The 12,169-nt window shown below is 41.9% G+C and overlaps 1 protein-coding gene across 3 annotated transcripts in view; it reads right to left on the bottom strand.

Annotated features, from left to right (window-relative positions):
• VPS13B (vacuolar protein sorting 13 homolog B) overlaps positions 1-12,169 on the bottom strand; it is a 1,337,220-nt gene that overhangs the window by 172,192 nt on the left and 1,152,859 nt on the right. For all 3 annotated transcript variants that reach the window (XM_077493096.1, XM_077493095.1, XM_077493097.1), the window contains one exon: positions 4,368-4,549. In XM_077493096.1, the coding sequence (XP_077349222.1) occupies positions 4,368-4,549 (182 nt within the window). The remainder of the gene's footprint in view (positions 1-4,367; positions 4,550-12,169) is intronic.

Here is a 12,169-nt window from a genome sequence, read left to right as displayed (position 1 = left end):
TGCAGCAACCCATGGGTCACTATTTGATTTATTTGGTTTATTTTTATAATTTGAGAGCCATCAAATGTGCAGGAGTTACTTACCGACACAAGACAATTCAGCATTGCTGAGTCTAGGAAATAAGTCATCACAAGCTGTGCAGAAAGAGGCCTGTCTATACCTTGTGCTCTGCTGAAGACCTCCGTCAGGGGGGTCCTGCAGGGTATTTTGGGTGCTGTAGTGAGGGGGAGACTGATCAAGAAATATTTCTGTATTGCACAAGATAGGAGCTTGGTGTCTGCATACGCAATACAAAGAGAAGAGTGCCTTGTGCCTTGGACACTGTCCAGCAGTGTCTGCGTCACATGGGCCGTCTTGTAGGATCTGTGGCAACAAGGTGCGCCCAGCACTAAAATAATGTTGATGCTGTCAGGCAACAGTACATCTCTGCCTAACAGTAAAAGTTTTGCAGATTTGCTAGTTATGCCACTGGGTTCATAAAATCCAGTAGCAGAAAAGATCTTTAAAGTAAAAGTAATGACTTGGGAAAAAGTGAACATACTGTAAATACTGACTTCAATTCCTTAAGTACCCGAGGGTACTTAAGGAACTTGGTCAAGTAATTGCCAGACCATTGTTCCTAATTTTTACTGACAGTCTACTGACTGGAATGGTATCAGCTGATTGGAGAAAAGCCAATGCAGCACCAATATTTAAAAAGGGCCCAAAATACATCCCTGGGAATTACAGACCAGTTAGCCTAACATCAATAGTATGTAAACTCTTGGAAGGCATGATAAGGGACTATATACAAGATTTTAGTAATGAGATCGGTATCATTAGCAGTAATCAGCATGGATTCATGAAGAATCGTTCTTGCCAAACCAATCTACTAACCTTCTATGAGGTGGTGAGTTGCCAGCTAGATAAAGGAAGGCCCATAGATGTGGGGTATCTGGATTTTGCAAAAGCATTTGACAGTTCCCCATAAACGTTTACTGTATAAAATAAGGTCCGCTGGCATGGACCATAGGGTGAGTACATGGATTGAAAACTGGCTACAAGGACGAATTCATAAGGTGGTCATAATGGGGAGTACTCGAAATGGTCAGGGGTGGTTAGTGGGGTCCCCCAGGGTTCTGTGCTGGAACCAATCCTATTTAACTTGTTCATAAACAACCTGGAGGATGAGGTAAACAGTTCAATCTCTGTATTTGTGGACGATACTAAGCTAAGCAGGGCAATAACCTTGCAAAAAGATCTGAACAAATGAATGGGGTGGGCAACTACATGGCAAATGAGGTTCAATGTAGAAAAATGTAAAATAATGCATTTGGGTGGCAAAAATATGAATGCAATCTATACGCTGGGGGGGAACCTCTGGGGGAATCCAGGATGGAAAAGGACCTGGGGGTCCTAGTAGATCTCAGTAATGGCATGCAATGCCAAGCTGCTGCTAACAAAGCAAATAGAATATTGGCATGCATTAAAAAGGGGATCACCTCCAGAGATAAAACGATAATTCTCCCACTCTACAAGACTCTGGTCCGGCCACACCTGGAGTAAGCTGTCCAGTTCTGAGCACCAGTCCTCAGGAAGGATGTACTAGAAATGGAGCGAGTACAAAGAAAGGCAACAAAGCTAATAAAGGGTCTGGAGGATATTAGTTATGGAGAAAGGTTGCGAGCACTGAACTTATTCTCTCTGGAGAAGAGACGCTTGAGAGGGGATATGATTTCAATAAACAAATACCATACTGGTGACCCCACAATAGGGATAAAACTTTTTTGCAAAAGGGAGTTTAACAAGACTTGTGGCCACTCATTAAAATTTGAAAAAAAGAGGTTTAACCTTAAACTACGTAGAGGGTTCTTTACTGTAAGAGCGGCAAGGATGTGGAATTCCCTTCCACAGGTGGTGGTCTCAGCAGGGGGGGGGGCATTGATAGTTTTAAGAAACTATTAGATAACCACCTGAACGACCGCAACATACAGGGATATAAAATGTAATACTGACATATAATCACACACATAGGTTGGACTTGATGGACTTGTGTCTTTTTTCAACCTCACCTACTATGTAACTATGTAAAAATGCTGCAGCATTGGTGTGACTCCGAGACTGAGAGCGGAGTGATCACATGACTGCTGATCGCTCATTTCTGTGTCTTCCCCAAGTGGAGAGCAGTAATTATCAGTGACTGCTCTCTGTTCTGCCCTTCCAGCGTGGAGAGAAAGAAAGGCACAGCTGGCTTCAGCTAAAAGCCAGCCAATGAAAGCTGGAGCCAGCTGTCAATCAGGCAGCTCAGTGGATCACGGAAATATGGTCAGAATCAATCCAAAGCTTGGAGCTGCTCTGTGATCTCAGCTGACAGAGGGCTTTTGGTTGTGCACTAGCTGATTCGAGCCCTAAAATGCATAAAAAATATGAATCCTCTGAACAAGTGCCGTTTACATGTAGAAAAGGAATTATTTTCATTAGGCTTTCTTTAGGGAAAACAAACATTATTATTATATAGCACCAACAGTTTGCGCAGCACTTAATAAAGCAGAGTTATTACCCAATTATACACAAGAGGGTTGAGAGAGCCTTGCTCACGAGAGCTTACAATCCAAAAAGGAGGGACAAGTGAGGTAAAAAGTGTAATAAAAAAAAAAAAAAGAAATATGTATGGGAAGAGCTGATGTGGAGAGTAAAAATGTAATTTATCAGGTGGGGGAGGGATAGGATTTCCTGAAGAGAATTTTCTAGGATTGCCTTAGGGCCGGTTCACACAGCGGGCGATGCGAGGCGACACGACTCGCCTCGCTCCCGCAAGTCGCCCCCATTCTGTACAATGGAACCGTTCTGAGATGAGCGACTCGAGTCCGACTCAGAAAAAAGGTTCCTGTACTACTTCTGGGCGACTTCGGGGGCGACTTGCATTGACTTCTATACAGAAGTCCTCTGCAAGTCGCCGCTGAGCTCGCCGCAGGTCGCGGCGAGGCAAGTCGGAGACGCCTCGCCGCGCCTGCAGTGTGAACCGGCCCTTACAGTATAGGAGATAGCTGGACAGACTGGGATAGGGAGTCCCAGAGGAAGGGGGAGGCTTTGGGGAAATCCATGCGGTAAGCATGGGAGCTAGAAAGCAGGAGATCTTTGTAAAAGAAAAGAGGATGGTTTGAGTATTATTTTGACATCAGGATCATGAAGTAGCTTGGACCAGAGTTGTGAATGGCTTTGTATGTTGTTACTAGTTTGAAGCATGTTTTAGAAGTGTGGAGACGATGTTGGTATAGAGGGAGATAATGAAAATGTGGGTTTAGGCTCATTCACGCCAGCAGCTGCATTGCAATGCAGCAGCTGGTGTGCAGTGCAGTCTGGCTGGATCAGTGTATTGTTCATGATATCGATGCATCACACAGTTTAAAGTTTTTTGTTTTTTTTTGGTTTTCAAATGTGACATTTCATAGAGTTCTATCGATCGGCATGTGGCGACATGTGCAATGCTGGAAAGAATTACTGCTTGCCAACGCAGTCCCACAGCGCCATGGTAGTTCATTGAGAACTACAAGTTGACAGCCACAAAGGATGTTGGGACTTCCAGAGCTGTGTGAATGAATGACATGGTCATGTGGGTGGAGCCCTGCATTCCTATGCTGATTTTAAAAAGTGACAGCTAGTACAGTGAAGGGGGGCAGCCTAAAAACAGGTGGAACATTTTCCCAAAGGTGAACTTATTCTTTTAAGGTCTCATTCACACTGGCACTGTCAAACCTGCATATATATGAGGACATTGCAAAATGCATGTAATCATTTGATAATGGTGCCATTATGAGTGGTCAGTTTAGAGAAAATAGAATTCTGTGCATCCAGGATCCAATTAGATCCAAATGTGGATAAATGCACCTTAATGAGTGTAACGTGTTTAGTATATAGAGGGGCCGAGGATGGAGGGAGAGTGTTTTCTGCTTTTCTTTGGAGGGGAGGCTTGGCCTTTGTGCTGTACCTTTTTGTATATATATCCAATAACATATGATTTGTGTTTGGTAGCCTTTGTATGGTGCTATATTCTTTGTGGTGCTTTTTTTTAGGTTGTTCAGCATCATCTTACAATTTCCTTCCAAGCCTTATCATTTCTGGCTTGCTCCTTCCATTCAAATACACGTGCCTGCAATGGTCTACTTTAGAGGATTTTAATTCCTCCAGCACTGGTCACACACAAATTTAAAAAAACAGAGGTCACCAGATGTTAATGTGTGAATGATGAAAAATTCAATAGTCAGCTTTATTACATTGACATGACATAGTATAGCTTGTTAACTGGCACGTCTGTCTGAAAACTCAGATCATGCCATTGTTCCATAAGCCAGCAAAATGTCTATTTATAATCAGTTATAAACATGTACCTGAGCCTAACTGATCCACATGATGACACAAGTGTAGCTCCAGGTGTGCAAACTGAACGGACACTCCAAACGATGGAACCAACCATGGTGTGAAACAGGAGTCCACCCTCGTACAAGCTGCAAGTGCTGTTGGAGTAACAAGCTGGTCACAAGCACTTTGAGAGCCAGATTCACTTTCAGAGCTGTGGGAAAACAATTTTTTTTTTTTTTTAACTAAACAATGCCAAGATTATAAAATGTTATATGATAAGTGCAGATGGTCAATTGGACAAAATATTTTCAAGACACACAGCCAAAATAATTATATTTGATTTCACATCTGACCATTACAATTTGCATAAATATTTATCTGGAAAAAGTGGTATTCAATTGTGTAATTATATCCGAATAATGTTATTCTTTCCTATTTATAAATACAAATGTTACAGTTAACGAGCCAAAAAAGATAGAAGCAAAAAAAAATCTGAAGTAGAAAAAAATGCATCTGTAATTAATTTACTAATTTAAGAAAAATAAAATTAAAAAGGAAAATCAGATGTTGACGCTTTGAAATGACAGGTAATAACATATGATATTTTTTGTCGCCAGTAATACTAAAGGCATGGAAATAAACATGAAAAAGTTAAGAAAAAAAAACCAAGGAGGGCAGATACTTTTTAAGATTAAAAAAAATAAAAAAATTATACAGCGGTCTGAGCATCCCTTGTGAAAACTGGTAAAAGGAAACAAAATTCTTAAAAAAGAAAACTATGTTGGAACTAAAAAAAAAATGAGGAATTCTTTTGTTCAGCGAACCTTGTTCCATGCAAAGGGTCAGTCTATTAGCAACACAAAAGCTAATAATAGTGATTCTCTTATTATAGCAAAAGAAGCTCTTTAATGTAGAACTACTGACTAGATTAAAGCCTAAACCTGGGCTGATGCCAAGGCACTGTTCTCTGCCGCATTCTCATTTGAGTCCAGGTTGATGAGCAGAGCTTTGTTGCCCTGGGCTCATAGGAAGTGGGTCACATGACACTGGCCTTTTAAGTTGTTTTCAAGCTTTTTGAATCTATAACTTATATTAAAGGCATACCAGGTGATCCTGCAACCAAAGTCTTTGTTCAGGCACTTTCGGTTATTGGATGACAACTATATCCCAATTGTGCACCTTTGACATTTGAGTTGACACTTTGTCACAAGTATTCCTAGTGGAGACTACAAGCAGTCATGCCAACACAATTTGAAAATTGGTTTGCCATTGTCACTACCAAGAAGCTGATCCAGAGCAATAATGTTAAGCCATTGCTGGAGAGTGAGCAAGATCAGCGCACTGAGATCCTAAAATGGTTGAAAAAAAGGATGAAATGGTATTTTATGGAAAAAGAAATATAACAACTGTTTATTATAAAAGGGTTTTAGAAAATTAAAAGTCATCCAAGTAGGGTTTAGATTTACAGTGGGGCAAAAAAGTATTTAGTGAGCCACCAATTGTGCACGTTCTCCCACTTAAAAAGGTGAGAGAGGCCTGTAATTGTCATCATAGGTATACCTCAACTATGAGAGACAAAATGTGGAAACAAATCCAGACAATCGCATTGTCTGATTTTTGAAAGAATTTATTTGCAAATTATGGTGGAAAATAAGTATTAGTATATGGTAAGTAAGTTCATCTCAATACTTTGTTATATATCCCTTGTTGGCAATGACAGAGGTCAAACGTTTTCTGTAAGTCTTCACAAAAAAAAAAAAAAGATGCATCTGGGAATGCTCCCCACTATGTTCCCGCTATGCAGAGTTGTGAACGGGGCTTGACAGCCGAGTGTTTCTGCCCACTCTCCCCTATGTGCTTGTATAAAGATGCCCATACACTATGCCAGTGATGGCGAACCTTGGCACCCCAGATGTTTTAGAACTACATTTCCCATGATGCTCATGCACTCTGCAGTGTAGTGGAGCATCATGGGAAATGTAGTTCCAAAACATCTGGGGTGCCAAGGTTCCCCATCCCTGCACTATGCAATCTCATTGTGTATTTAGCGAGACGGGTGATCACTGATTGATTGCATTTCATTTAACCACTTTCAGACCGGACCATTTTGCTGGCTTAAGACCAGACCACTTTTTGCGATTCGGCACTGCGTTGCTTTAACTGACAATTAACTGCGTTGCTTTAACTGCGGTTGTGTGACGTGGCTCCCAAACAAAATTGATGTTTTTTTCCCCACAAATAGAGCTTTCTTTTGGTGGTATTTGAGCACCCCTGCGGTTTTTATTTTTTGCGCTATAAACAAAAATAAGAGTGACAATTTTGAAAAAAAACGCATTATTTTTTACTTTTTGTTATAATAAATATCCCCCAAAAGTATATAAAAAACCATTTTTTCCCTCAGTTTAGGCCAATACGTATTCTTCTACATATTTTTTGGTAAAAAAAAAAAACGCAATAAGCGATTATTGATTGGTTTGCGCAAAAGTCATAGCGTTTACAAAATAGGGAATAGTTTTATGGCATTTTTATTAATAATTTTTTTTACTAGTAATGGCAGCGATCAGCGATTTTTATTGTGACTGCGACATTATGGCGGACACATCGGACATTTCTGACACATTTTTGGGACCATTGTCATTTATACAGCAATCAGTGCTATACAAATGCAGTGATTCCTGTGGAAATGACACTGACAGTGTAAGGGTTAAGTGTTCCTAGGGGAGTGTTACTAACTGTGGGGGCTGGGCTTTGTGTTAGTGAACACTGATCTCTGCTCCAATCACATGGAGCAGAGATCAGCGTCACTTGATGCTAGGCAGAACGGGGAGATGCTGTTTACAATGGCATCTCCCCGTTCAGCCGCCCCGTGAGACAATCGCAGGTATCCCCGTGGCGATGAGTCCGCAGGACCCACAACCGGACTCACGGGGGTCCCGACTGGCACGCGAGCGCCCTGCCGGCGGTGCGCACGCGATGGCAGGGCAGCATATAAAAATAGACGTACCTGTACGCCAATATGCCTGCCCGTGCCATTCTGCCAACGTACATCGGCGTGCACCGGTCGGGAATTGGTTAAAAAACGTGCACCTGGGAATGGGAGGGTGGATGATGCAGGGTGTGTGCTAATGAGGTCAGCTGGTCAACTCCTTCCTGTGTAATTACCTACAGTCTGTAAGGAAGAAACACATTACTAATGGAAATGTGAATTTGGACAAGAAAAGTGACTGCAGATTTAATGGAAAGCATTGATATTTTTTCAAAAAAAGTACACAAATGCTATACTGGTGCATAGGGGAGCTGGAATTTAGAAAAAAAAAAAAAAAGGGTAAAAAGGCGAACGTATCCTTTAAGGTTCTCATCAATTCCTGTGCTTCCCAAACTCACTTCCAAGACATATTACTTGATGAAATTTAAAAATATAAGCTAATCTGTTCATGCCAGTACTGCTATGGACCACACAAAGCTGAGGGTCAAACCATGACATCGTTGTCCCTCCATGATCTGAATCTCCTAGCCAAAAATGATCAGCAGGGGGGAAAAAGTGATTTTATATTGCATGGAAATCACTCTCTTTAAAAAATGTACTCAAGTCAATATCAATTCTTGACCCCGAGACTCAAAATGCAGCCCTTGGTTGCCATATAATCATCCCTCTGCCAACTATCACACCAGGCCAGAACAAACACAAGCATCAATTTAAATCACATTTAACCATCATTAAAGCACTGCACAGTTTGGGAATGCTGTTTATGTTCTCACACTTACGTCCTTAGTTAAAACACAGAGATTACTCCGTGGTGAAGTGTTTACTTGCAAGCGTTGTTCAAATTAGCTGGGATGTGAAATATGCTCTTCCCCCACAGAAGGGTGTTTAGAATGAGTTAGATATCACTGTGCATGTAAAGTGGGGTCATTTACATGATTAATGAAGGTCTTAAAAAAAAAAAATTACACATTTCATGGAGAAGTCATCCTGAAGTTAAACATTCTGAATTAAAAAAAAATAAAAAATAATAAATTGCCCTGTTTCCCAGGGCACTTACAATAAAAGATCAAAGGAAAAAAGTGATAATAAGGTGCAAATCACTTTCCATAATTCATGGAAAACAATCTAATATGATTTTGTGGGTGGCGTGGTTGAGATTGCTAAAAGTAAGATTCCTTAACTCAAAACCCAAGTATAGTACCTGTTAATGAAGTTTTCCTTTTAAAGAAAACAGTATTTTTGTACTTGCAGTAAAATCTATTTCTTGAAGTTCATTAACCACTTGATTAACCCCTTTATGACCAGGACATTTTTGCTATATGGCACTGCATTACTTTAACTGACAATTGCGTGGACATGCAATGCTGTAGACCAGGGGCCTCTAAACTTTTCAACACGAGGGCCATATTGTAGATTTTACAAGTATTCGGGGCCTGAAATATTCTGTGCGTCTGTGTCCTCCATCAGAGTCTCCCCATCATCAGTGTCCCCAGCAGATTCTCCCCATCATCAGTTTCTGCATTATCAGTGTCCCCAGCATAGCTGTCCCCATTATCAGTGTCCCCAGCAGAAGTTTCCCCATTATTAGTGCCACCAGCAGAGTTTTCCCCATTATAAGTGTCTCCAGTAGAGTATCCCCATTATCAGTGTCCCAAGCAGAGTTGTCCCCATTATCAGTACCCCCAGCATAGATGTTCCCATTATCAGTGTCCCCAGCAGAGTTTTCCCCATTATCAGTGCCCCCAGTAGAGTTTTCCTCATCATCAATGTTCCCAGCAGAGTTGTCCCCATTATCAGTGTCCCCAGCAGAGTTGTCCCCATTATCAGTACCCCTGGCATAGCTGTCCCCATTATCAGTGTCCCCAGCATAGATGTCCCCATTATCAGTGCCATCAGCAGAGTTGTCCCCAATATCAGTGTCCCCAGCATAGGTGTTCCCATTATCCGTGTCCCCAGAATTGATGTCCCCATTATCTGTGTCCCCAGAATTGATGTCTCCATTATCAGTGTCCCCAGCATAGCCGTCCCCATTATCGGTGTCCCCAGCATAGATTTCCTCATTATCAGTGTCCCCAGCATAGATGTCCCCATTATCAGTGTGCCCAGCAAAGTCTCCTGTACATATATGTGTGCAGATTCTTTGCCCATTTGAGTCTTGCCTGTACAAGCTGACTTCTTCACTGTAGGAGCCGACTTCAGCTCTCCTGCACCTCTCGACTCCTGCCCACTGCTATACACACAGGCTGTAAGGTGAAAGGATTCCCAATGTAAACAGCAGGTGGGAAACCCAAAGGTGCCGCTCTGATGACATCCCCTCCTACCAGCCAATCCTCAGCTAAGCAAAGCAGCCAATCCTCTGACAGCACAAGAAGGTATGCGGGGAGTGGCTTTTTGCCCTGGAACTGCCAGACATGTACTGCCGATAATAGCAGCTGCTTTTAAAAGCCAGCAGTGTTGGCAGTGTCTGGGTAAGCTGGGGGCCAGGGTTTGGAGACTCCTACTGTAGACATATGAAATTGATATAATTTTTTTCACACAAATATAGCTTTCTTTTGGTGGTATTTGATTGCCACTGTTTTTGCGCCAGGAATAAAAAAAAGACAGCATTTAAAAAAAAATAAAAAGAAAAGATATATATATCTGTCTATCTATATATTTTTGTTTTTCTGCTATAAACATATCCAATAAAAAAAAAGTAAAAAAATCAAATTTCTTCAGAGATGTCTGCCAATATTATATGCTACATATTTTGGGTAAAAACAACCCCAATAACCGTAAATTGATTAATTTGCACAAAAGTTATAGTGTCTACAAACTATGGGATATATACAGACATTTTTATTTATACTAGTAATGGCGGCAATCAGCGACTTATATCGGGACTGCGATAGTATGGAGGACAAGTTGACACTTGTGATTAAGGATGAGCCGAACACCCCCAATTCGGGCCGCACCACAACCTGCGAACAGACCTAAACTTCATGTGAACTTTAGAACCCTATTAAAGTCTATGGGACTCGAACATTCAAAATCTAAAGTGCTAATTTTAAAGGCTAATATGCAAGTTACTGTCCTAAAAAGTGTTTGGGGAACTGGGTCCTGCCCCAGGGGACATGGATCAATGCTTTTTTTTTTTTTTTTAAATGGCTGTTTTTTCAGGAGCAGTGATTTTAATAATGATTAAAGTGAAACAATAAAAGTGTAATATTCCTTTAAATTTACCTGGGGGGTGTGTATAGCATGCCTGTAAAGGGGCACATGTTTCCCATGCTTAGAACTGTCCCTGCACAAAGTGTAATTTCTGCAGGAAAAAAAGTAATTTAAAATCACTAATTGAAAGTCATTGATAAAAAAAAAAAAGCAAGCGTGGGGTTCCCCCAAATTCAATTACCAGGCCCTTCAGGTCTAGTATGGATATTAAGGGGAACCCCGCGTCAAATAAAAAAAAAAAATGATGTGGGGTTCCCCCTAAAAATCCCTACCAGACCCTTTATCCAAGCACGCAACCTGGCAGGCCGCAGGAAAAGAGGGGGGGGGGGGGACGAGAGAGCTTGTGTTACTGAACTGCTGCAGAGAAAACTCAAGTCTCCTGCCCTGTCAGACAATGTGACAGAACAATGTAAATCTCAGAACTGGGAAGACAGAAATACAAATCATTTGGCAGGTAAGAAAGACCCCTTACATGTAATTCAACTAAGCATTTAGCCTGAAGCAGAGGTATAACTAGAATCTCTAGAGCCCTGGTGCAAGAAACCATGAAGGGCCCCCGAACCTCCAGCTGTGGCCCTTCCCTTCAAGCCCAGTGAAGGAATGCCAGGGCCCGGTCAGAAGTGTGACCTTTGTGACCCTGGTAGTTCCTCCACTGGTGTCAGTACTTTTTAATTTTTATTTTTTACCATCTTATTTTTATAATACTATTTTTTATTCGTTTTTTAGAAAAAAATTCAGGAGCCCCATTGGGGGAATTTGGTGAAATATCAGGTGTCTAAACATACCTCTGATAGTTAACCTTTGAGACAGAGAAAGGAGACACAGCTCTCAATCTCCTATCCCACAGCTGCACAGAATATTTATTCAGACAGGAATATCGCTGCATAGAGCTTCCCGTTCATTCACACACTGAAGCATAAGACACACAATTGACTATGATTTAGTTCTGAATGGATAGAGTCAATGATCAGTATGGATCACTGACTATTCCTTCAGACAAGGAAGGGGACAGTAATAGACACATTTACCGGGACCCCTTCCCTACTCTCCATCCTGAATGCAAAAATTCCCCTCCTCCCAGCACAAATCTTTTCCCCCCAATCGCACCTCCTATCTCAAACCCGACTGAATTCCCCCCTCCTAGCACAAATCTCCCCCACACAACAAATCACCCCCAGCACACATCCTCTTTCTTCTCAAATTTCCTATCCTAGAACACATTCCCCTTCCTAGCAGCACAAATTCTCCCTCCCAGCACAACCACCCACCCCCCAACCACTTCCTAGCACAAATCCCCAACCCCCAATCCCCCCCTTTGCTCAATTTCCCCCCATCCCCCTTCCCAACACAAATACTCACCCCAACCCCCCCTCTTAGCACAAATTACCCCCCATTCTAGCAGCATAAATGCTCCCTCCCAGTCACAACCCCCATCCCAGTTCAAATCAACCCCCATCCCAGTTCAAATCACCCCCCAACCCCCTTGCCCTTAATTACTTGTCCCAGCACAAATAACTACCCAAATCAAACAGTCAGGAAGAGGTGTGCTGGGCTATGCTCTCCCCACTCCTGTCAGAACAGCGATCCTCTATAGTCCGCACAGCAGATGGCACAGATTGCTCTCAGATCAGACTA

Source organism: Lithobates pipiens, unplaced genomic scaffold, assembly GCF_037356315.1.
Source record: "Lithobates pipiens isolate NorthernLeopardFrog02 unplaced genomic scaffold, aLitPip1_a1.2 Scaffold_19, whole genome shotgun sequence".
Taxonomy (NCBI): Eukaryota; Metazoa; Chordata; class Amphibia; order Anura; family Ranidae; genus Lithobates; species Lithobates pipiens.
Note: the sequence above shows the minus strand (reverse complement) of the source record. Positions and strands in the feature narration are given on the sequence as shown.